The sequence below is a fragment of the Poecilia latipinna genome, unplaced genomic scaffold, assembly GCF_001443285.1.
Source record: "Poecilia latipinna isolate Pla-1442-1.1 unplaced genomic scaffold, P_latipinna-1.0 Scaffold681, whole genome shotgun sequence".
In the NCBI taxonomy this organism is placed as follows: Eukaryota; Metazoa; Chordata; class Actinopteri; order Cyprinodontiformes; family Poeciliidae; genus Poecilia; species Poecilia latipinna.
This window is the reverse complement of record NW_015113297.1, coordinates 1-24,990: the sequence shown is the minus strand read 5'-3', so window position 1 is coordinate 24,990 and position 24,990 is coordinate 1. Positions and strand designations below refer to the sequence as shown.

Below are 24,990 nucleotides of genomic sequence, written 5' to 3'. Positions count from 1 at the left end.
ATTTTGATAAACTGTTAAAACATAACCCCAACATGACGCATAAAAAAAGAAAGCATCCATTACTGCAAATTGATTTGTTTTGTTGCGCTGCACAATGCTATTTTGGTTGTGAGAGAGGGGGAAGCGGAAAAGGTCATTGGGCCGGGACTCGAACCCATGATGGCCACTACACATGGGTCGTGAGCTCCACCGCGTGGAATGCTTTCTTTACCAAGGAAGTAGCGTTGGGCACTGAGCTTTAGAGGCCTATTATTTGGTTTCAAATGGTTGAATATTTTTGAAAATACTATATTCTAATTAGAGAACTGTCTTCTCCAATTTGTTGGAATTGGAGAAGACAGCAATACTTTAATTTCTGAACATGGTCAGGTCATATTCCCACTTTTAAGCAAACTCTCAATCCCAGCAGCAAATTCAAATGCATGTTGTTTGCCTCCTTTGTTTACTATTGGATGTTACTAACTGTATTACATTGCCACATACAGGCCTGGCATTGTCACTACATATTCTTAATTTATATATTTTTTCAGTGTATGGTGACATTTCTTGCAATTATTTCAAATGAAGATGTTGAAAGGAAAACATTAATATGATCTGGGCAGCACCTGAAAACTTAAAAATTGTATGAGTAAAACATTTATTTTGGTGGGACATCAAAACTCCATCAGAATTCAAAAGCAGTGTTTTAGGGTCTGCATAAAATAGTATAAATAACAGCTATTCGTCAAAATAAGATTCTAGCATCCTTTAGTTGGAGTTGTCCGCCTATCAGTTTGGCCCGGTATTTATACACTCCTTATCTTCTCCCTCGACCAATAGAAATAAAATGTGAAAATACTAACCAATCACGCGTCTGTATTTCAGATCTCATTCTGACCAATAGCGTTGGGGGCTGTAAACGTTCAGCGGACAGCGAACACTGCAGTGCAGCAGCCAACCAGCTCACAGCTAGCGAGTCCGACTACTCTCAGAGAAATATGGATATAATAACATTAGAAACCAACCGGTAGGTTAACTATTATTTGGTGTAAGCTGTACTAGCCACACTGCCTGGTCTTGTGAAGCGGTTTGCAGTTGAATGCTACTACTAGTCCTGTCCTGCTTGTCTCTGTGTTTCTTAACCTGTAATACACCAACTTAGCCAAACTGAGCTAACTGGCTAACCATTTGAAAGGCTCGTTAGTTGCAGGTGTTGTTAGCTGCAGCTGGATACCTCTGTCCAACAGATTCAGGACTGGCAACTTTAAGTGTCGGTGCTACAGACATTATAGCTCTGACAGCTAATGGTGCTCCTAATAATATATTGTGATATTGCCTGCCTCTTCTGCGTTAATTATTTCTGCTAATTTAATTAGCAGTACATTAATTAAACATGCCGTATTCAGGCTAGCTTTTAAATTAAAGGAAACGTAACCCCTGATGCTTAAAACTCAGAGATTGATGCTAATGCGTCACACTGACACCTGAACGTCATTTTATATTTTATTTATTTATTTTTTGTTGTTTGTTTTAATACATGTTTACCGGATATGTTACGTGTAAATATCGCGGCTGTATAGTAATTCTGGGATTTACTGATAGTGCCCACCTAAACCAAGGTTACAGAGGCTTTTTCTGGCACTTGCAACAGCTGTGCAGCGCCTTCAGACGCTCACTCCAACTCAGCCCTGTTTTCTCTTTGTTTTGGCTCTCAGCTGTCAGAGAGACCCCCTCCAGATGGGCCCGTAAACATGTCCACGGATGACAGTATCTCCGAGGACGTGTCCAGCTCGGGGGCTCTGAGCCACTGCCACGCCAGCGCCGACGGAGATGGAGGAAAGGAGAGCGAGACCTCCCTGGTGTCCTCCGAGGGGACGTCAGCCTCGGGCCTGGCCGTCCTGGAGGAGAGGCACACAGTCTCCCAAACTACGGGAGGCGCCGTGGAGAGCAGGCATGTGGACATCACACCGGCGTGCAACAGGATCAGGTGCTGCCACTCACACACACCGTGCTCTGCGTGAAAAATGGAGACTTGACAGTTAATGTGTAAAAGAGTAAAAGATGCAATTTCGGATATAATCTGCGTTTATATTAAATTATTCAGATGTTCTGGTTAAGCCTGTCACTATAACAAATTTTGCTGGACACTGAATCGTCCCAGAAGTTGTTGCGATAAACCCTGATATTGTTGTTTTGAGATAACGATATTATACAATAGTATATCGGTAATAATAAGAGAACATATTCTCAAACATCAACAAGCTTTTAACACTGGAACGGGAAGACATTTTAAGTATCCAAAATAAAAAAACAAAACAACAAATAAAATGAATTATGAAGCCGCTGTAAACAAAATTGTTCTTCAAAAAAAAAAAAAAAAGAAGTCCAAAGCACCAAATCCAATTTTTGGTTGAAAGGGGGAAAAAAGAAAACATCACACAAATGGAAATGATTGAGCTAGTTTTAATTTACCATGAGACTAATGGATTTATTTCCTATTGCTATTTTTTCCTGTTTCTTATTAATCTTGTCAGAAAACGTCATGAGCTGCCTTAATTTGTAATGAAGGAAATGAAAGTCATGTTGTAAACTGTAGCGTGAGCTGTGAAGCGGGTTTTGCAGTTGTGAAACTGCAGCTGTTTAAAAAAAAAAAAGTTCAAGAAAAAATCACCTAAAGCGCCTTGGAAAAGTACTTGAACCTTTTCTCATATTGCCACAATGCTACCATAGTCGTTTGTTTGTTTGTTTTTTTGTTGTTTTCTTTTGGTTCTATATGTGAACAATAAGCACCAAATAGCAAATAATTGTGAGATAAAAGGAAACGTGTAATAATAGTGATCTCCCATTGGCCACCAGATTGCTCAACACCAGTAATCCTCACACTCAGACTGTCTGAAAATGCTAGGTTCAATAGTATTACTGTCGTAAACAGTTCAATATTGTTTTTATTGGTGCCTCTTATGTACATTTAGCAATACATTATTATTTGTATATTCATTCTAGATTTCTTTTACCAGCACCAATAATACTTGTGCATAGTATAGTCGCACAAAGTTTTTTGGTATATATAACTCTGCCAGGAAAGTTCAGAATTTAGAGATCAATCTCAGAAATTTTCTAGAAAGAACAAGGAAACACTTGAAAATGTTCAAGAAATAACTTTGGAAATTTGAGATTAATATCAAAAATGTGTCAAAAGTAAAAACATGTTTTTAAAATTATTTTTATAGAAAATCTGTTACTTTTAAAACTCACAAATTTCAAAGTTTTTTTCTGAAATATTTAGTATTTCATTTTCTAGAAAAATGTCAGATTTTTTGGCAAAAACTTACTCTCCTTTTTTTCTAATAGACAGTCGTATTTTCTTGCTTGAGCAATGTTTTGATATATCCTATACTTGGTGTTGGTGTAACAGTTTGTAAATATTCGCATTAAATGAGAATCTTGATTATAAGACATATCCTTACCACGGTTGTAATATTTTTCATTTCTTAAAATTTTCTTTGCCTTTTTTATTCTTTGTAGCATTTTGCAAAGAAAAATGATACCAGAAAAGCCTTAGTCTGTCTTTTAAATTTGCTTTCCTGTATCTTATAAGTAATTTCAGTGCAATGTTGTCGTAGGAACCTCTGTCTGAGCACAGATGAAGCATTTGAGCATGGGAAGACGCTGCCGTTCATCAACCCGAGCTCCCTGGAGACCCTGAGGGCCTTGGTGCAGGAGATTCAGAGCAGCGGAGAAACAGACCCAGAGATCTGGAAGGACTGTGAGGTGGGAGTTAATCACACAGCCTGAAAGATAAAACTACACAGACAGTATGTAAATGAGGTCCTAAGCACACGCTGGTGCTGTCTGAAGTGAAGCCAGGAACTGCTGCTTTAGCAGTTGTTCTTCTGCAGCCGACAGCCTCGCCTCTGAGCTGTCACTTTTAGTTTTTTCTGTGGATCGCACCTGTCAGTTCTGCAGACACACACACATGCACACACATCTGTAGAGAGCCCATAGTACTGGTACAGCACCACACTGCAGCTGAAGTTTTCATACACAGGAAGTGATGCGCAGGGGAAACACTGACGCAGTTCAGTTCAACCTGAAGTGATTGTTCTTAGCAGGTCACTATCCCTTTAAACTCGGTGTCTGGGGGAACGAGCTGCTAATGGAGTTTATCCACAAGCCACTTTTTTGCTCTATTATTTTGCCACTGATATGATTGCTTTTCATTATTTGGTAAACAGTTGAGGGTAAACCATGAAAATCTGCCTTTTTGCTCTGTTTCCTCTCATGAAACAAACTCACTTCCACTGCATTCCAGCTCTTTGGGGGTGTTTACTCCATCTTTTTTCTTCTGCGTTGAACATTCATTTGACATATTAATTTCAGAAGTAATTTCAGTGAGTAGTTACATTCTGCTTTTACATTCACTACAAAGTCAGTCATACCTGGTATTGGGTTTCTGTTGTTGATGGGCATTTTTTCTATCAGAGAAATACACTTTAACAATTTGCTTTGAAGAAAACCTTGTGATTTATTTATACGTTGCACTTTCACGAGTTTTAATTTTTTCTGTCTCAAAGTAAATGTTTGATTTTTAAACTTTTTTTTAGTGTGTATTTTGTGTCTCCTTATTTACCGTGAAGATTCCTCAGCTAGATTCTTCAATGAACGGCTGATATCCAAGCCATAAGGTAAAATTGTGTGGAAGGATGACTGTTCTCAGTCTGTTGGGACCAACAAGGATGCATCATGTGAACTGGTGTTATTTCTGAAAACAAGTCACATTTAGTCTGCTGCATGGTTCTAACAATTATAACACAACCCTTTACATGGTTGCTTTACGTGTTTTTTTGTTGCCCCTTATCTATTTTAATTTATATTTACTGGAGCCAACAGTAAATACAAGATATAAGAAACGTTGCAGAGAAAGGATGTTTGCAAAAATAAATGGAAGTTCTTTTACCCAGCCTTCTAATAACATGTCAAGAAAATCCAGGGTTGGTTAATATTGCAAAGGAATTAAAATGCATTACATTAATTAATATGAACACAAAACGAAGAGTCCCAACACCTGCTTTCAGAAACGGAGACCTCTTACGGTGCTCAGAGATATTCATAATGTGAATAGCAACTTTGGAGATTTTAAATCCAAATGACTTCCTCAGTGTTAGTGTGTGAAAACTATGATGGCGTCTGAGGGCCGTTGTAGATGGGGGAAAAATGAGGTGTAAATTTCTGCCAAAACACAAAAAGAATTTGAGATTAGTCTCAGAAATTTTTTTAGAAAAATCAAGGAAATTTATGAGCCCCAAATGTTGAAAATTCATAAGAAAAAATGCAGAAATTTTCAATTTGCTAGAAAAAAATATTGAGATTAATCTCAGAAATTTTCTTGAAAAAACTTTGTTTCAAAACTTGAAAATGTTTCACTTTTGAAACACAGAAATTTCCATGTTTACCTTTTCTTGAGCATTTCTGAGGTTAATCTCAAAATTAGTTTTTCCTTGCAATTGTTTTGACTTTTCAAACTCAGAAATTTTCTTGCCTTTCAAGACAATTTCTGAGATCTAATCACCAAATTTTTGAGTTTTTCAGCAGAAACGTACTCCTCCTTTTTTTCAACAGCCCATAATAGAAAACAAACCCGTATCAGATTTTTCTGCTTCCTCTGAATAATTGAATTCTAACTGGTTTATCGTTCCATTGCAATAGTTGCTCCTTACAGTTTGGCTTCTAACAATGTTTGCCGGACATTTTGTTCTTTTTAGAGCATTTGGATGAAGTGGCAGCTTAAAATATTACAAGGGAAAACTTTAGAAGCTGTGCACCTTTGAAGTTAGGAAATATTAACACTAAACAAGATTAACCGTTTAAAAGTTCAAGTTACAAACTGATTGTTTGTCAAATGGTTTTTGTCTTCATCAGGGTCGATGGTTGCATTTGTTTCAGCTGGTTGAAAAGCAATACCAAGAGCAAATACTTGCTCAGCAAGAACAATATCAGTGCCAAATACAGGTAAGCAAACGTATGCTATCGAGTTCTTTCATGTGATAAAATTTTTTTCTTCTCCTTTTTAAATATCTTGTTTTTTTTGTTTTTTGTTTAGTTGATTCAGGATGAGATTAAGGCCCTGGTTCAGCTCCAGAACCGCCAGACCAGCAGCGGTCAGCCGCAGACGGAGTTCCCCTCCATCACCAAAACGTCCCCAGATGCTAAAGACTGCATCTTCTCCATCATCTCCAGTGAACGCCCGCTTCCCAAAAACGTGCCAAGTGACAACGAGAGCCTGGGAGCCCCCATCCTCACACCCTTCAGCACCCCGTCCCCTCCGCCTCCCGGGCTGGAGACCGCCAACCAGGGAGAGGAGCGGACCACCACGGTGCTCAGCAGCGGCTATGGAACGCTGTGGGAGACTGGCTTCGAACCCGGGGTGACTCCTGATGAAGACGGGGAGGACGGCGACGCCGGGCGGAAGCACAGGTGGACCAGCATCCTCCAGGAAGACATGCAGACGACTCTGGCAGAGTACCAGCAGGACTTCTCCAGTGAGCGGCCCAACGCCGTCAATGAACCTATTCCATCTGTGTACCAGCAGAAAACGTCCAGGTATGTCCAAACTTTAACCTGTTAAAGGGGCAGCGTCATGGAAAGTTAATGTTTTTGCACTTTACATCAGTGTTAAACACTCCTGGAGTGTTGATTTGATTCTTTAATGCATGTTTGAGTCCTTTAATGTCCCGTGGCAACCGTTCAGCTGTGCAAAACGGTTGAAGGGGCCTAGGCCCGCCTCCAAGGACAAAGCTCCACCTATGAGCTGCAGCTTCCAACTGTGGTGGCCAGTAAAAGACCACAGGATGCATGAGCTCCATGTGGGCAGGTTTCTTCATGCTAATAACTGGAACTGGTTGAAGTTGGGTTTGTCACAGAATGTACCACAAATTATTATATCAACGTGTTGCTGCTGTACCTGCATCATTTTATGGAATTCATCTTTTATTTGTTAGATTGGGGAAATGGAGAATGAAGTTGCATGTTTTTAGTTAAAAATAAAGTGTATTCTCCATCGTTTTGGCAGCAGCAGCCAGCAGCTGACCTCCTGGGCCCAGAGGCAGAAACTCAGAGCCAGGAAGACAAAGGCAGGAATCGGCACAGCACAAACCTCAGACTACCAGGAGTTACCTCACAGCAAGCAGAGTCTGCTGGAGAAACCAGATTCTCACGACCAGGTATTTTAACATTTGTAGTAGTTTTGTCTGTTTTGGTTGCTCTAACCATTTTTTCTTGCTCCTGAGTCCCATCCACTTATCTCCGTTGTGTTTCAGCATCGATCGGCCGGGCTGTCATCCAGCTCTTTCCCTCTGCGGCGCAGTGACAGCCTGATGTCAGAGGCTTCAGGTAATTCACAGACTTCAATTAAAAAAAGAAGAAAAGACGAGGCCAAAGGAACCATGCACTTTAGTTTTCATCTTCTGTAGTTATTGATACACTCCTGAGGCGACCATAATAATATTTCACACTGCCTGATAACAATAGTTTTGATTTGATTCTAAAAGCAGTCTTATGTTCCTTTGACACTGAATAAAATCTCATTTATGATCATATTATAGGTCAGTAGAGAGCATCAGTAGCAGTGTGAATCATGGATATATTTTCAGATCAAGAGTGATGCTCAGTGTATTTACGGTTTATAGTACTGCTCAGTAGTTTAGACTGGCCCACACCAGGAGGTCAAACTCATCCTCATTTTGGGCCAAATGGAGGTCATAAATCTTCCTAAAGGGCCGGTTGTGCCAGAATTTATTCTGGCCAGTCAACTAATTAAATTGTCAACTAATGACAAATTAATTCAGCTAATTTATCATTAGCCGAATCAAAAGCTGAGGATCGTTCTGCGTCTCCTGCAGACTCCATGAATAATAATCTGCATTCGATAAGTATTTCTTAAAAATAAAATAATATTGAAAATCTTTTCACATTTTTCAGTCTGTCCAGAATTTGTCTGTTTTTTTTTCTGATATTTAAAAAAATATTTGCAAGGAATTTTGCAACATTTGCACCTATGTGTGACGTTAAATGTAACTTTTTGTTGCTTGCCGTATTGATTGCGGACTATAACTTGACACCAAGTAAGACTGACGCAACAGTGTCGTAAAAGAAAACACTGCCACCTGCAGGTTGGAGTTATCATCACTTAAGCTCAAACTTTTTGACCGTTCTTCAGAAAAACTTGAGGAACTCACATTACTGCAAAGTAATGTGGAGGTCTGCTGATTTTGCATGACCTTTTGCAGGATTGAACTGTGTAATTTGGTGACACACTAATAACTGGAACTGGTTGAAGTTCCAGTTTTTGGAACTTCAACCAGTGTAGTGTCAGTAGTGTAGTGTAGGCCACTACACCGACATAAACATGCAAATGAATGGATGAATAATGTGAAAAAGCACTCTACAGACTTTTCATTGTGTCTGTCTCAGGTCTGACTTACTGGCGTCTGAACGAATGCGATCTGTATCGGCCCCTTCCGGACAGCTTTGACAGCGGAGCGTATCTCCTTCTGCAAGAGGCTTCCATGAGTCTTGTGAGTCACCAGCTCAGTCGCATTCAGCCAAATTCAAACCTCCCAGTCCACCTGGCTGTCCTACGCCACGTAAACGTCGATGTCTGTTTCTGCCCCGTAAAAGAGCCGCATGACGCTCATATGTTGACTGTATGTGCTGACGGGGACAATAATAGTACCAGTCAGAAGGTGGCGCCAAAACACACCTTCAGATAAAGAAGATTCAGATCTCTACATCAGTGCTATGTACCACAGCGTATCAGGGCCGTTGTATATAGGAAAACTGGGGGACAGGCAAAACAAAGTTTGAAAAGTTTTTAGAAAAAAATAAATACATTTTGAGATTAATCTCAGAAATTCATTAGAATAAAAATCAAGAAAATTTCAGAGTTTGAAAAGTTGAACATTTTATAGAAAAAAACAGAAATTTTGAGATTAAGCTCGGAAAATTTTCTGGGAAAAACTTGAAAATCTCAGAGTTTCAAAAGTAAAAAAAACAAAATCGGCTTTTGAAACTCAAAAATTTCCAAGTTTTTTTTTTTTTCTTGCAAATGTTTGTGTAGCAATTGTTAACCGAAGACAATGATTCAATTCAATTCAAATTCAAAAATACTTTATTAATCCCAAAGGGAAATTAAATAATCATAACTACATCTGGTTTTGTAGCAAAACAAATGAAATAAAGATGATTAGTGTGCTTTATAGCACTTCTAAACTTTTCATGTTTTTACTCAGTTTATTTTTACATCCTTAAGGAATGTAAAAGTTGCAATGACGATGTTTTTGTGAAAAAGTTGAGTTGGACTAAAAGCTGAGGATGGTTGTGTGTCTCCAGCAAACTCCATCCCAGGAGCCGCGGCTGTCCCTCAGAGAAATCTACCAGAACAAACATAAAGACTGTAAACAAACCGACTGGGAAGGTTCTGTCACATCCAGCCCTCTGTCACCACAGGTCTGTCTTTTCATTCAGAGACCCAAATCTGTTTTTACCTCTTCTAAACTTTTGACTTTTGTAGAAAACGATCCGACTCGGTCCGTTGCTAACCTCATATCTCCGTTGCTAAGGTGCTGACGTTGGATCCGGCAGCCGGCACGCAGCAGTCGGATCGAACATCTGGCTTCACTTCACCTTCTCACTTCAGCAGCCCGTCGTTTGCCCCTCCGCCACACCCCTACCCCAGACTGGGGACCTCTATGACCCCCGACAGCATGGCGGAGGGCAGCCCCCGTCCTGGAGACACCGACTGCGTCTCTGACGTGTCCAGCGCTTCAGCTGTTGGACAACCTCCAGCTAAGACTCAAAGTTCTCAAGGGAATCCGTCACTGGCGGTCAGAGAAAGCAGCCAGCAGCGCAGGGCGAGTGCACCGTTAGCCAGCGAGGAAGAGGGGAGCCGCACCTACACCAGCACCCTGAAGCCCGGCGCCGCCCCTGGAGGCGGGCAACCGCCGTCAGCCAGTCCGCACATGGACAGAGCTTCGTCCCTGGAGGACCCCGTCGTCCTGTCTCTGTGAGTCTGATGTTACAGACACCTTGTAGAAAATATTCACTGCCTGATTTCAGCAGTCACCAAGCTTGTAAACATACAGTAAACGTGTAAACAATCAGAGGAGTGTGTATTTGTAACTTGCTATAGAAAAAATGTTTGTCGTTATAGCAATAAAACAAGAATATTTATTGTTTGTACAAGTTTTATATCTTGTTGTAATCAAAATATGTTCCCAGTTTTAAATAGGAAACATCAGAGGAATGCCTTTTTATGATTGTAAACTGTCACAGGTGTATTTTTATATTTTTGCTATAGCAAAAAGTTTCTCATCATAGTGAGAAATATGTCTTGCTATAACAACAAAGTTTCTCATTTTTACGAGTGTTATATTTCATAACGAGAAGGTTTCTGGGTATGAGACACAAAAGCGAGAAAACATTGTCATGATGAGTTTTCTGTCTCTTTATAACCTAAATTTGTCAGAGGTGTGTATTTTTTTTTATCTTGTCCCTCTGACAGTTTCTTGTTAAAACAAGAAAGTTTCTTGGTTTATGTCGCTGTAGCATGAGAGTTTCTGGATGTAACAACATACAAAATTCATTAAAACGAGAAGGTTTTCTCGTTTTAACGAGTTTTGTTTTATTGGCCTTTATTTAAATGAAATGTGTTCTCATTTAAATAAAAAAGGTCACAGTGATCCCTTCTTTTGCCTTTTTAAAGTTCGTAAACTGTCAGAGGAGCGTTTTTTAAAATCTTAATATAAAGAAGAAGTTTCTCGTTAAAGCGAGATATAAAACTTATATTTGTTGTTATTGCAAGACATAAAACTCGTCTTGTTATAACATGAAGGTTTCTGGTTTAACTGGGTACAGAATTCTTGCTTTAATAAGTTTTGCGCCTTGTTATAACATGAAAGTGTCTCAAGTTTCTTTTTTCCTTCCCTTTTCCCCCCCAGACTGCGGCAGAACCTCAGAGAGAAACACTCGCGACACATCGCTGATCTGAAGGCCTACTACGAGTCTGAGATCCAGATCCTGCGAGACAAACTCAAACTCCGAGATCTGCCTCAGGATCTAGAGAAGAGCAATCAGGCCCTGACAGAGAGGTTTGCAGTCATTCACACGCCCGTGTTTTTTGCCTTGTTGCAAACCAGATAAGGTCAGCAGAAACATAAAATAGCCAGAAAAACGAGCAAAAGCCAAAAGTATAAGTTTTTTTAGATGCATTTGAGAACATGTAAAAAGGGATTAGCATTGTTAATGATAAATGTTTACAGTTTAGATTCATTTTATTCATCCTGTTGTTTATCTGCAGGTGCAAACATCTAGAAAAAGCTCTGGCTGAGGCAACAGGTCGCATCCAGGAACTGGAGGCAACAAACATGTTGCTGGAGAAACACCTGGTATCTGCAAAAACATTTTCATACAAAATTTGCAGCTCATTACCTTGAGGGAACTTATCATAATTTCCTAAACAAGCAAAGCAGAGATAGCAAGAAGCTAGCAGGCCGAACAGAGGAAGCTATGCCGATGTTCAGGCATCGTTTTTGGGCAGCTTTTGAATACGAGTGACTTTGTTTTCACAGGCCGAATGGCCGGAGCGCTACGCCGTGGCCGGAGCCGCCGTGAACTCCCTGCAGCAGCGGCTGGAAGAGAGCAAACGCTCAGCCAAAGAGAAAGACAGCCTGGCAGCTCGCTTAAAGAGCCGCGTGCGTCAGCTGGAGGAGGCGGCGCAGAAAGCCTGCAGGGAGGCAGACGACAAGGAGGCCAGGAGGGAGAGGGAGTACAAGATGCTGCAGGATGTGAGTCTGACAGAGTCCATAAAGATCAGATATCATGTAAACAATAGTAGCAAACTTCTGATTGAGTTAACTGCAGGGTTAAGTAATAGAAATGAATCACATTTAATTGTAAACTATATATAGCAACAAAATAAACATTTTCAAACCAAAAACCCTTTTTTCTTCTAAATGATTGAGTAAATATTAAAGGTGGGTGTTTATTGTATTGTTTTATCATTTATTATTCTGATAATTTTTTTTATTTTGATAAGAATTCTGATATTTCATTTTAATATTAGAATTCGTTTTCAAAAACGAAACTGCCATGTTTGAGATAATTGTTAATTTTACTTGTTTTTTTTGTCCACTGAGCAGAGGGAGCCTCAATAAATATCAATAAATGCGAAGATATGATTAAATACAGTTACTGTGTGAAGTTTAGTGATACCCTGAATAAGAAATGTTTGATAAAGACAGAAACAAATGACAGTTTTTACACCAGTGGAAAAATGTAATAGTTTTTTTGTACAACTGTTAACTGGCAGCCATAATTTACAACACTTCACTTTCTTCCCCTCAGCTACTGAAGGAATACGACTCTCTGATGAAGGAACACGAAGCAGCAAAGGTAAAGTCATTTCCTCTGGTATTGTAACATTATGTCACATCTTCATTAACCTCAGTATCAGCCGATATTTGTCTTTTTGTTTTAATATTGGCATCAATCCCATAAGTGAGACAGGACTAATAATAATAGTTGATGTTTATTTCTGTAATGTTGCTGTTTGTTTGGGTTTTATGTGGTTTTGTTTGGTCATGTGATAGCAACGCAGCTAGGCAGATTTAATGTCATCTGTCTCATATATGTCATTACAAACCTCATCCTTTAACATGGCATTAAGTTCCACACAGGTAAAGTCACATTTCGCTAACTTCAGGTGCTACTTCTGTTTTTGTTCCTACAGAACAACCTGGTGTCAGCAGAGAGCAAGCTAGTCGATGCAAACGATCAGATATCTGAGCTGAAGAGGTAACACATACTGGTTAGATTTTGTAACTTTTTAAAAAATACATAATCCAATTAATTTTGACTTCTACAAAATTAAGATGTATGCAGAGTTGGGCAGTAACTAGCTACATTTTTAACTTTTTGGAAAACATGTAGTTTTAGTAGTGTTTTTACTTGTACTTTTTACTTTTACTTGAGTAATTTTATTATGGCGTTTCACTACTCTTACTCAAGTAACATTTCTGTATACTCTGTCCCCTACGAGTAACTTCACTGAATGAAGAACAATAATGTTTTAACCAAAATAGTCACCAGGCACACATCTGTAGTTTTCATTAAGGTTTCATATATTTTGTATTTAAAGAAACTGATTTGGAAAAGTGTCTCTTTTGCCTGATTTCAGCCACATTTCCATTACAAATGTTTGCAAACCTTTGTCCATTTCTGCTCATGTTGGAAAAAAAAAACAATTTTACACTGCAGTGTTTCCATTAAATAAGAAAGGTAATTAAAATCGGTAAGTTTGTTCATATGATAATTCATTCAAAATCAATTCTACTACCACTTCCTGTTATCTTCTTTGTTGTTTCCTCCAGTAGTAACATGCGGTTGTTGATCACGTGACTTGTATGACATGAAAATAGTTTGCATTGCAGTTTTGCAAATTACACTCATTTCGATAAAATCTAAAAACCACCTCAACCTAGCGCAAAAACTTTATTAAAAATGTTAGTTTTTTTCTAAATAGGCGTGTGTCCATTAATCAAAATTATTTTTGTAAATCCAATTTATGCAATTATATGGTAAATGGGAATGCAGCTTTTGTTATTTCGTGATTATGTTATTAATATGAATTACTTTCACTTTGGTCCTTAAAACACCAAAGTTTCCACATCACATTNTGTTTTGGTCCATCTGATGATTTAATTTGATTGATTTTTTTATTCTAACCATTTAATCAGTACTGGAGTATCCTTTTATCCTTTTTACCAAATACTTTTCTACTCTTACTTGTGTCATTCCCCACACATAAACCCAGATTACCTGAGGGTGTTTCCTGCTGTATTCATGACCACGTCCATCTCTGTAAATCTCTCCTAGAGTCATCTCAAAGCTGGAGTCCCAGGTGATGCAGCTGGAGCACGAGAACCAGGCCCGGGTCCGCTACGCCCCCCACAGTAACGCCCAGCCTTCAGGGGCAGGGTGAGCTCTTCAAATGTTGTTCACAGTTAAAGCCGCAGCGTTTCAGTGTCTGAGAGGAGAAAAGTTTGTAACACTTACTTACTAACCAGAGTGAATGACTGTCCGGAATATGTCTGCAGTCTCTTCCACCATCCCGACTTGCTGCTGTCACCCAGCAAAGGTAAAGTAGAGCCGGACGTCACCTGGAGGAGGTCTGACCAACCGAACGGCGGCAGAAACTCCCAGCTAACTCAGACCAGCCAATCAAACGCTCACAAGCGATCTCCCTACCCGATAAACGACATGTCGTCTGTGGACGTCTCTTCCTCTGGCGGCAGCTGGAGGTGTGTGTTTAGAGTCGGGAGCACGGCGTTAAAGCCGGACCTGGGCGTGAGTGTGAACGGTTCGCTTTCTGGTGTGCAGGTGTGCGTCTCCACCTGAGTGTGAGCAGACTCTGCCTCAGAGCAGACAGCAGGAGCAGAGCGCCGGGCGGAGAGACGGCTCCAGCCCCCTGACGCCCATGATGAGGGCCCTGATCGAGCTGGAGGAGACCAGAGCCACGGAGACCCGGGCCCCCTGTGAGCCCTACACTCATACAGCTGCACAGGGACCCTCAGGGGCAATAAAAACAGTGGAATAAAACTCATTTAGAAACACAAATATTGGGTCACCTTCAAGAAAAAGAACAAATATCTACAACAGAAATGTTGTCATCGATTTTGAACTACTTACTAATACCAAATAGCTTTTTTTTTTTTTTTACATCTACTCTAGGAAATTTCTTTTGAGTTTTAGATGAAAGAAAAACAATTTTTGTTTTTGCTTTTAGGTTTTAAAATAAAATAAAGTTTACATGAGAGAGAATTAATACATTTTTTCTTTCAATAAAATGTTGAAATGTCACAGGACATGTTCCAAAACAATCAATTTACAACTTAAAAACAAAAAAAAAAAAGTACTTTGATAAATATTCCTCAAACTACGGACATAAAAAAAACTATTCAAACTAGCATTTGTTTATTATCTTTAAATGTTCAAACGTTGCTCCATTCTTTATCAATCTTGTCCAAAGTTATCAAGAGCCAACCGGAGCTCTGGAGCTGCAGGTCGTAGACTCTTGGCTTAGTCAAAGTCCTGACCTAAATCCAATTGAGAATCAATGGGAAGACTTGAAAAATGACATTCATGCATTCTCTGCATCCCATCTGACTGAACTTCAGCTGTTTTGCATCAGCAAATATCTATAAATTCATAAAAATTGCAGAGATCCCAAAAGAGAACAAAGCACATTTCAGATTTTCACTGGTTAAAAAAAAACTATTGAGCCACTTTTTTGGTGGCCTGTCAGATAACATCTTATTAAAATACATTGTAGTTAAAAAATGGAAAGTTTTAAAGTGTATGAATAGTTCTTAAAGTCACAGTAAACAATGTTACTTCCCGTATTTTTCCACATACAAATAAAAGTAAAACTGTCTTGGAGGCACTTTGTTCATTTTTCATCCTGAAATGCACCAAATATGTCCAACAGTATTTCTGCAGAATTATTATTTCACTCAGCGCAGGAAACACAGCTGCTACCAGCTCGGTCTGTGAATTTAATTTATTTGTGTGTCTGCAGGGGTCGGCCATCAGAGGGCCACCGTTGGGTTTGTGGAGCGGAAACACAAAGATCCGGTCCGGAACCGACCTGACCTGGTACTGGACGAGACGGAGGCCGCGAAACCAGGAGGAGCGGCAGCTATGGGGGCCGACGGTGGGGCCCTGAGAAGTCGCGGTGCAACAGACAGGACTGCAGCCCTGCTGAGGGCTCAGAGGAGTCTGTCCCCCGAGGGCCACCGGTCCTCCTCACTGCCACCTGCAGCTCACAGAAACATCCCTACTGCTACTCCAAGTAAGTTCTTACAGGAACTCGTTCATCCTTAAAAAGTCTTACATTTATTTGGCAAGGCCTTAAAATGTCTTAAATTCACATTTTTAAGTGTATTTTGGCCTTAATATGATAATCACAGGTCTTAAGTTTTGTGGTCTTTAATTTTAGTCACATGCAGGCGTCTTCACTGCGTTCTGTGACTTGAGGCCGTTGAGGCTACCGTCAGCTAGCTGCTAATATCACAAAGTTCAGTACTAACAGTCCTTTATTCTTCATTTTCATGAAAGACTTGAATTGGTGATATTATCTCACTGCTTCATCCAATAATCCAAATAATACTGTAAATTTATTACAGTAATATCTTATAACCTCTTTATATTTTCTCTGCACTTTTTATGTATAAAATTCAACCTAGGATGTTTTTTTTTTTGTTTGTATTATGCTAATGTTTTACTGATTGCTATAAATACTTAATAAAAACAAGTTACCTAGCTAGCTAGCTTTGCTGCAGCTACCGTCGATATAAACAAATTTATTGGCAGGATATGCAATTTTCTGTTGTACATTTGTCGTGATTCAGGTCTTAAATTTTTAATTTGAGTTGGTGAAACTTGTAGAAACCTCATCTTACTACAAGATAGGACATTTATCCAAATCTGCATGTTTGTATGGCGGTCATGACATCTCCACCTTCCTTCCTTCCTTCTTCTTTTTAGCCAAGAGGGAGACGTTACTCACGCCCCTGTCTGCCATGTCCAGCCCTAAACGCTGCCCCACGGAGAACTACTCCACTGCTTTTGGCCACTTGATGCCGAGAGAGGAGCACCTGCTCCAAAGGTGAGAAATGAAACATCATGCAGGCGACAGAGGATGGCAGAAAGAGTATAACGTCATGATATGATACAAAATGAAGACAGCTGCAGTTTGATTTTAGTTTTTTTGAGGAACGTCATTTAATGTAAAGAACAGTTCGGGTTTATAGCGACATTTACAAAAAAACAAGTTCGCAAAAGATGCTGTTTTATCATTTCTGCATTCCAACCCAAAAACAGTTGGTTTCATTACATAAAGCCTGGGAAGTTGCATTTGACCAGAAGGCGTTAGATTGCTGCCCTTTTTAACACATTTTGTCTGGTTAGTCCACAAATAAGTTATCATGAAATGGCTGTAAATACTGTTTGCATTCTGTTCCTGTAAGCCCTGTAAAGGTGGCTTTAAGACACACTCACTGAACCGTCTCGTTGTGGTCCACACAGCGACGGACACGCTGACAGGAGACGGCATTCGTTCCACAGCAGCAGTCCCAGGAAGAGACTCCACTTCACATCAGCAGAAGAGAAAGGTAACGCACAAAATCCTGGAAACCCTGATGGGCGGGACACGCTAGCTTAAAGCTTTATTTTGTTTTCTACTATTGTATTCTGGGCATGTTTATTTATTTTAGAACACATCTAAGTTATTTTTGTTTTTACGCCTTGTTTGAGAAACGAAACCTTTAACCATCTGGAACTCCGCCCTTTCTGAAAACCTAATATTTGTGTCTGGTTATAAATGTAGATTCTTCTTCTGTTGATTCTGTTGATTTGATTTGTTTTATTTCCTCAGAGCGCCAGGAGCCGGAGCCCTGGGGCCGCATGGAACCACTGGACAACAGCACCCAGCTGGGCTGGGAGCAGCAGAGGGACGGCGGCGGCCCCGAGCAGCCGGACCCCTCAGAGGACCCGGCTCTGCTGGCCCTGGACAGAACCCAGTCACTGACTGAGGCCGAAAGACTGTTTGATGAGCTGACGCAGGAGAAACTGCAGGTGTGTTGGAGAGTCTGATGCATCTTAGTTTCTTTATTTTTTAATCTCCGAAGGATAAATTTTAAGGTGCGGCTCTAACCACGCGTTCAGCTGGTTACGTAAGAGGTTTATAGGGTGGGTCGCTCATTTCAATCCCTCCTCCTGCCTTTATTCTGATCTATTGAGTTTCAGTGTGTTCACTGCTTTATCTGTGTGTGTGTGTGTGTGTGTGTGTGTGTGTGTGCAGATTGAGGCAGCTCTGAGCAGGATGCCTGGAGCAGGTGGCAGAGTGAGCCTGCAGACCCGATTAGATGAGGTGAGATGCCAGAAAACAATTATAAACTGACTACTCCTAAAACAAAGTTCATTTCCTGTTTTATTATATTAAAATAACATTGGAAACAATTAGTGTATTGAAACAATAAGTGAAATATTTCACTTAAGGGTTTTCTTGCTTAAGCATATGGATAAGACTGAGAATATCATAAGAACAATTTAATCATCAGTATGATGCAACATTATACACAATATTAAATGTATCATAAAATCTTAGTCACAATAATAAAATAGATTGCCACTCTCAAAATATGTTAAAAACTAATCTAATCTATTTATTCTGAGAATTGATATGTTGGGGTCCAGGTCTGCTTAAAAAGTTCATGTATCTAAATTAATGCCTTAAAATGTCTTGAATTCATTTTTAAATACTAAGTTGGCCTTAAATATGTTACTTAGAAGTTCTAAATTTTGTATTGACACGACTATTTAATCTTGCATATTCAATGCATTCTTTCTTTTCTTTTTTCGTCGCGGGACCTTTCTGTCTGGCAAAATTTTGAGTAGACCTCAGACATCTTCATGACATCACTAATGCCACTCAGAGCTAGCTGCTCATATACACTTACTAGGTGTCTAGCTTTTTGCATCTATAATGGGTAAGTGCAAATTTCTCACCAGTTGGCTGGACAAAGTTTATCCATTTCTGCAGAGATACAGATCTTAATGTTAAATTCGTAGTGGTCTTAAAAAGTCTTAAATTTGAGTTGTTGAAACCTGGAGAAGACAATGTTTACCGTTTTCCTTTATGGGTTGAAGTTGTTACTTCAAGCATTTTACTGTTTCCTTCCATCAGGTGGCCTTAGAGAATCGTCTGGAGAGACTGAACCGCGAGCTGGGCTCCATCCGGATGACTCTGAAGCGATTCCATGTCCTCCGTTCTTCTGCCCACACATAGCGACCTCTGACCTCTGCCACAGCTCGGTGTCTCGACTCGACAAACGGCACTGATTGTCTTCTGAAGAATCGCCTTGCCATGATCTCACCTGTACATCGAACACGCTCACCATGTTTTTATACGTATGATCGAACATTACTCTGGGATATTTTTTTACGCGTCGGGAAAATATCGGAGCTTTTTTTGGAATATATTTTTTAGTACAGCACAGATTTGTAAAGTCATTTACTTTTTTAGTCACGAGAAAAAAGTAATAATGTGATGTTTTACCACAATGAAGAAGAGATTTTAAAATTAGCTTGAGTTTAAGATGTGAAGACACATTCACAAGACATTCATGCACGAAACATCACTGCCTTTTTTTTATTATTGATAATTGTACAATTATTTGACATTACATTCATGGTTTTACATATCAGTTGTTTTTTTTCTTAATTGTCTGTACATTTCGCTTTGGGCCAAACTTTTTGAACTTGAAGGAAATATGTGTTTACTTGAATGAAAAAACTTTATTTTCATTGGTTTATTTCCTGAATGACTTCATTTCTGCAGCAGCAGATCAACCAGTCAGTCAAACCAGCATCCAACCTTTTCACTGAGTCTCCATCTGTTTCCACTGTGTATGGAGTCCTTGCACTGTTTCCTTTCCTCCATGTCGATTTCCTACAATGACATGTTTCCAATGGACCTGCAATGCTACTGCACAATAAACTTCTTTTATAGAAGTAGAGTTGGCACTCATTTCGTTTATAAGCTCAGAATGATACATTACTATTGTCAAAGCGCCATCTCCAGGTTGAGGCATGGGCTGTTCTAGATGGGGGCCAACTGGGGCCCAGTGACCTACACAAATTTACTTTAGCAATGAATTGTGAGTACGTTGTAACCCATTATTGGCTACTTTGCTAAACAGGGTTTCTTCAAGGGGGTACAAGACAAAAATTAATCAAAATTAAAAAAGGACAATATTTCATCTTTTAACATGCACTGAACAAAAATATGAACGTAGCACTTTTGTTTTTGCTCCCATTTTTCATGAGCTGAACTCAAAGACCTAAAACATTTTCTATATACACAAAATAATTTCTCTTAAATATTGTTCACAAAAGTTACTCAAGTAATTACCAGTACCTACCTCTGGTCACACATAACGCTTGAGCAAATTGTCAATTTAATTGAATAGGATTTGTCTGCAGTCTGCCTTATGGCCTGACATGAAGTCAGCCCATCAAAACAGTTAATATATTAATATATTAATATATATTAAACATATTAATAAACTGAAATAACACTTATGAAATGACCACTAAACAGTGTATTCCTCAAAAATAACCATTTCTAAATAAAGTACCTGTGCTAACAAACTTTTAATATATGCATTTGAAAAGTAAACGTTTTCTCTTCACAGTATATATTACTAGATTAACAGCTGTTAATCTAGTAATATATGTATTATTTTAATATATTGGCTAATATTACTGCATATTAAAGAATGAGCTGATTTTTTGTACGGAATGTTTTTACACTGCAGGATGGCTTCACAAACATACGCCCGTGTGTCAGCAGGGGGCGCGCTTCCCTTCTCTTACAGGAGGCGGCAGATCCTGCGTTTAGCTGTGACGGTGTAAACATCAGGTTATCTTCGGCCGGTTCTTAGGGCGCAGCGCCGAGACGGATACCCGGACAGAGCAGCTGGGCGCCGCGGTGGAGGAGGCGGTGAGGCCGCGACAGGCGGACACGAACCACGGGGACAGAACGCTGCGGGGAGGCGGCAGCGGCAGCAGCAGGATGCGCAACTTCCACTGTTGGATACAAACATCACCTGGCAGCAGGTTCGTCCTCTCGACGTGACCGGCCGAGCGCCGGGGAGCTTCCTGTAGGTTGGTGGTCTTACTTTAACACAGCCCTTTTCACTGCTAATCAACCTCTGATGTCTCTCTTTAATTAGGAGCATAATACGGACGCTGCTATTCACTGGTTAGGCGCTTATTTGTGGCAGCGTTGGTCACATGGTGAGCACAACAAAGCAGCTGACCGGTGGAGAGTTCAGAAATCTGGCTGACCTGCAGCTGCAGATGACTGCACTGCTGCGGATCTGAGGGAATATAAGGAGATGTTTCAACGCCTCTTTTGGGCTTTTGTGTGCAACTTTGAAGGTTTTACTTTAGTGGTTGATGATTTTTTTTTTTTATCATAATAGTGCTCAGTTGTCTGGATCTGGGATGCTTCTTCTGAACCATTTAAATGTTGTTGGGGGGGTTTCAGCTGAATAGTGCACATTAAAAGATTAAATGCTTTAATCTGGCCTTAATTTGTTTTAAGTGTTGGAAAACTAAAGTTCTAACTGAGATGTGTAGACTTGTGAGAGCCACTGGAAAAATTATGTATTTCTGTGGTTGAATGCTGTTGTCTGTGCAGTAGACGGCCACTTTTAGGTCTCTCCATGGATGATCAATTAAATTTAAGTCTGGGCTCTGATTGGACCACGGAAAGACGTTCACACTGCTCCTGAAACTACTCTTTTGTTATCTTTCTGTGTGCTCTGGGTCATAGTGTTGGAAAAATTAGCCAAACTGTGTAAAGCCAAAGTGCAAAGACATGTTGGGAGATACCTCAGTCATTTGACGATGCACATAAGGGTTGCAGGACAGGAGTTGGGGATCCTTTTCTGAGATGTGTTTCTGCAAAATTCAAGTTGACTATTAGATCTATCTGACCGCTCTACCAAAACGCTCTGCTCGTTGGATTACATTAGCAATCGTTAGCCTTCAAGGTGCTTCTGTCTCCACAGGAGAACGTTGGAGTTCCACCTTAGTGACCATTGGGTTCTTTGTTACCTCTTTGGCCAAGATGCAAAATTTGGTCTAGCATCCTGATCTAGGGATGGTTCTAGTGATTTAAAACTTTTACTAACTATTAATAGTAAAGACCATGTTGGCTTATTTGGACATTCAACTCTTCAGTAGTTCTGTGTCTTTCCCCCAGATTTGTGCTTTGGGGCAATCCAGTTTCTAAAGTCTTTATTTGACTTCATGGTGGAAACAGGATCCACCTGAGCTCAGTTTCATACCAAAGAGTTTGAAATGTTTTAGAAAAAAAAAGAAGAAAGAAATTAATCAATTTTAGGATGCACTGTGTTTGCTTTCTGGATGCATTTTATTATGCAACTACGTTATAAAACATTTACTTGTCAAATAAATCATAGAAATATTTTTCTGTTTTGCTCACTCCTTAGAAACATGTCGCTTCATCTGACTCTTGCAACACTCCTGCCATTAAAGTTACTAGAATCTAAAGGTGAAAACGTTGCAGAAGCTGGTTGTGTAATCCGACACGGCCTCTTAACTTATTCAGGAAGACGCTTCGGAGAAGCCAAAATTTTCCAGGAAACATACTCGATACTTGGAAAGCCCCAAATGCCAGGGAAATGCTAGGAATCACAGCAATTCGCAATGGTTGATACACCGCAAGGCAATCTGTGTAGTCTTGTGGTCTATGTACTGTTCAGCAGAAGATTAACCCTACTGTAGGTATTGAAACAGACAAACCAATGGAAGTGGATGAAGAACGGAATAATTCCACCTTAATATCAGAGTGTTTGCAATAAAGAGTTGTATTTTAAAAATGTTGCTTTTTAGGTTGAGCATTTTTTTCCAAACCGGAGTCCACCTGTGGTAAAGACAGCTGATTGGTCTTGATTTGGAAAAGCACACACCTGTCTATACAGCTGGCAATGCAGGAGATCAAGGGATTTTTCTGTGGACTTCTGGGACGGGATTGTCTTGAGGCACAAATTTGGGAAAGGATCCAGAAACGTTTCTGCTGCTCTGAAGGTCCCGGTGAGTTCAGTGGTCTTCATCATTGGTCAGTGGAAGAAGTTTGAAACCAGCAGGACTCTTCCTGGAGCTGGCCAGCCGTCTGAACTGAAGGATCTGGAGGGGAGGGCCTTAGTCAGGGAGGTGACCGAGAACCCGATGGTTGCTCTGTCAGAGCTCCAACGTTCTTCTGTAGAGAGAGGAGAACCTTACAGAAGGACAACCAGCTCTGCAGCGATCTGCCAATCGTCTGGCCTGCATGATAGGCCGGCCAGACAAAAGCCACTCCTTAATTAAAAGCTAATGGCACCCTATCTTTACCAAATGTACCTAAAGGACTCTCAGACCAAGAGAAACAAGATTCTCTGATCTGATGAGACAAAGACTGAACACTTGGATGTGAATGCCTGGCGTCTTGTTTGAAGGAAACCAGTCACAACTCATCACCCGATCATTACTATCCCTACAGTGGTGACAGCATCGTGCTATGCGGCTGTTTTGCCGCAGCAGATACTGACAGACTAGTCACTGTACAAAGACATCCTTGATAAAAAACCTGCTCCAGAGCATCTTGACCTCTGACTGGGGCAACGGTTAATTTGTCAGCAAGACAACAACCCAATACTCCTGGCATGAGATCTCAAAGGAGCGGCCAAGCCAAAGTCCAGACTTGAATCTGATTGAACGGCTCTGGACAGATCTGAAGATGACCGACAGATGCCTCCATCCAACCTGATACTGCAAAGAAGAATGGCTAAAGATGTAAGGCTGTGGCATTGTATCCAATGCCACATCCTTAGGCAGCTGTAATTGCTCACCACTCTTGTTCATGTACAAGTTAAGCTCCTGAATGAGCCTAGACTATTCAAAGATGGCATGAACCACGCCCTTTTTTCCTCTACATCATCTGTAGCTGTAATACCAGGGCTTTTCCCTGACAGCCTGGGAGAATCCCATCCAAGCTACCGCTGGAAAAAACGAGACACATCCTTCATTTCTTTTCACTCTTTCAAAAAAAGACCAGGCGGGAAACTTGGTCCTTTTCCCATTAGAATTGCCGGTAGCGTACGCCCTGGTGTGCAGGATGAGTCATCGGTACTTATGCTCGTTTTTGGCCCTGAAGCTGGCGTGTGTACATGATGTAGTGCAAGGCAAATGCAAATATTGAAGCATCAGACGTAACCGGTGAGGGCTTTTGAAGCTGTTGTTCTCTTGTTCAGTCAAACGGTTTGAGAAGTGGCGTGTTCTCTTCTCTTTAGCATGGAGGAGTCACACGGATGTGTGAGGCAGAGTGGTAGAAGATGGAGCTGATTATTGACCCGAAATGATTCGGTTTGCTTCAGTGAATGCTGTCAGGAAGTGGTCGCCACAGAAAGAATGAGTCATAGTATTGATTAACTTCCCTTTTTTATATATCCACCCATCTCTCTCTCTTTTAGATCTATGGATCTGAGGAGAGTTGGCATGTAGGCCGGCTGAGAGCTGCATACCAATAACTGGGAAGAGGGCATGAGGGGGGGGCCTCATCACGAGAAGCCACGTCATCTCAGTGTGTGAAATCTATTTTTAGCAGCGTAAACAGAGGGATTCCAGCCCACTTGAATGTGGCTTCACAGTCAGGACTGAGTGGTGGGTGAGGGGTGGCAGCCGGAGTATGTGACGTTGGATGCGAATGAGCGACTCTGCCTATTTATGTCTCTCAGTCTGCTGCTGTGATCTCCTCCATTTTCACAGCCTGCAAATAACCCACCAGTCTTTTTGCTGCCTTTTTTTTTTGTTCTAACCCTGTTTAGGATGTAAACTAACAGATAGTTTCTCCTGTGGAATAACAAAGTGGTAGTTTCCTCTAAACTAGCTGGTGTTTTCCTTGTGCGATAGAAAAGGATAAACTGTTAGATAAAAACTGTTTGATATAATTCCTCAGGATACAGAATTGAGCTTTTTCGGCCGATATTATATATATCTGTGTGCCAGTTTTTTTTTTTTTTTGTAAGATCAGACTCACTTCAGATAGGGTTTGTCACCCACAGACAACATCTCGTTATCGTTGCTAACGATAACGAAGGGGATGTAAACAGGGCATGTTTACATCCCCTTCAAATGGGGATGTAAACATGGTGTTGTAGTGCAGTGGGACAAACAGTTCAACACATTTTGAGACGTCTGTAGGTATACAAGCTTGTTTATTTTATTGTAAACAAGCTCTCATGTTTTCATATTCATCTGATGACATCACATAAGGCAGATAATCAGAGATCCTTTGAGTAAATCAATTTCTAATTTTCTTGTTTTTTG

At 40.3% G+C, this 24,990-nt stretch overlaps 1 protein-coding gene across 3 annotated transcripts; it reads left to right on the top strand.

Moving 5' to 3' along the window:
• The first annotated feature begins 894 nt into the window (after positions 1 to 894).
• mphosph9 (M-phase phosphoprotein 9) lies at positions 895 to 19,610 on the top strand. 3 transcript variants are annotated; one of them, XM_015044530.1, is made up of 24 exons: positions 895 to 1,006; positions 1,695 to 1,966; positions 3,603 to 3,750; positions 5,899 to 5,988; positions 6,080 to 6,579; positions 7,055 to 7,199; positions 7,296 to 7,368; positions 8,449 to 8,552; positions 9,367 to 9,483; positions 9,597 to 10,039; positions 10,974 to 11,123; positions 11,333 to 11,420; positions 11,604 to 11,819; positions 12,379 to 12,426; positions 12,764 to 12,828; positions 13,909 to 14,010; positions 14,130 to 14,333; positions 14,413 to 14,567; positions 15,611 to 15,883; positions 16,579 to 16,699; positions 17,119 to 17,204; positions 17,468 to 17,667; positions 17,894 to 17,962; positions 18,779 to 19,610. In XM_015044530.1, the coding sequence occupies exons 2-24, from the start codon at positions 1,731 to 1,733 to the stop codon at positions 18,878 to 18,880; spliced, it is 3,735 nt and encodes a 1,244-aa protein (XP_014900016.1). In that variant the 5' UTR covers positions 895 to 1,006; positions 1,695 to 1,730; the 3' UTR covers positions 18,881 to 19,610. The 3 variants fall into 3 exon arrangements, with proteins under 3 accessions (XP_014900016.1, XP_014900015.1, XP_014900014.1); XM_015044529.1 differs by having other exon boundaries at positions 7,052 to 7,199; XM_015044528.1 differs by having other exon boundaries at positions 7,049 to 7,199.
• Positions 19,611 to 24,990: the final 5,380 nt, after the last annotated feature.

What these genes read in the sequence shown, in the direction of transcription:
- mphosph9 (XM_015044528.1), top strand. Translation starts at nt 1,731, where the DNA reads ATGTCCACGGATGACAGTATCTCCGAGGACGTGTCCAGCTCGGGGGCT. An exon ending in AACCAGATTCTCACGACCAG is followed by an intron (nt 7,200 to 7,295) that starts GTATTTTAACAT and finishes GTTGTGTTTCAG; the next exon opens with CATCGATCGGCCGGGCTGTC. An exon ending in AAGAGGCTTCCATGAGTCTT is followed by an intron (nt 8,553 to 9,366) that starts GTGAGTCACCAG and finishes GTGTGTCTCCAG; the next exon opens with CAAACTCCATCCCAGGAGCC.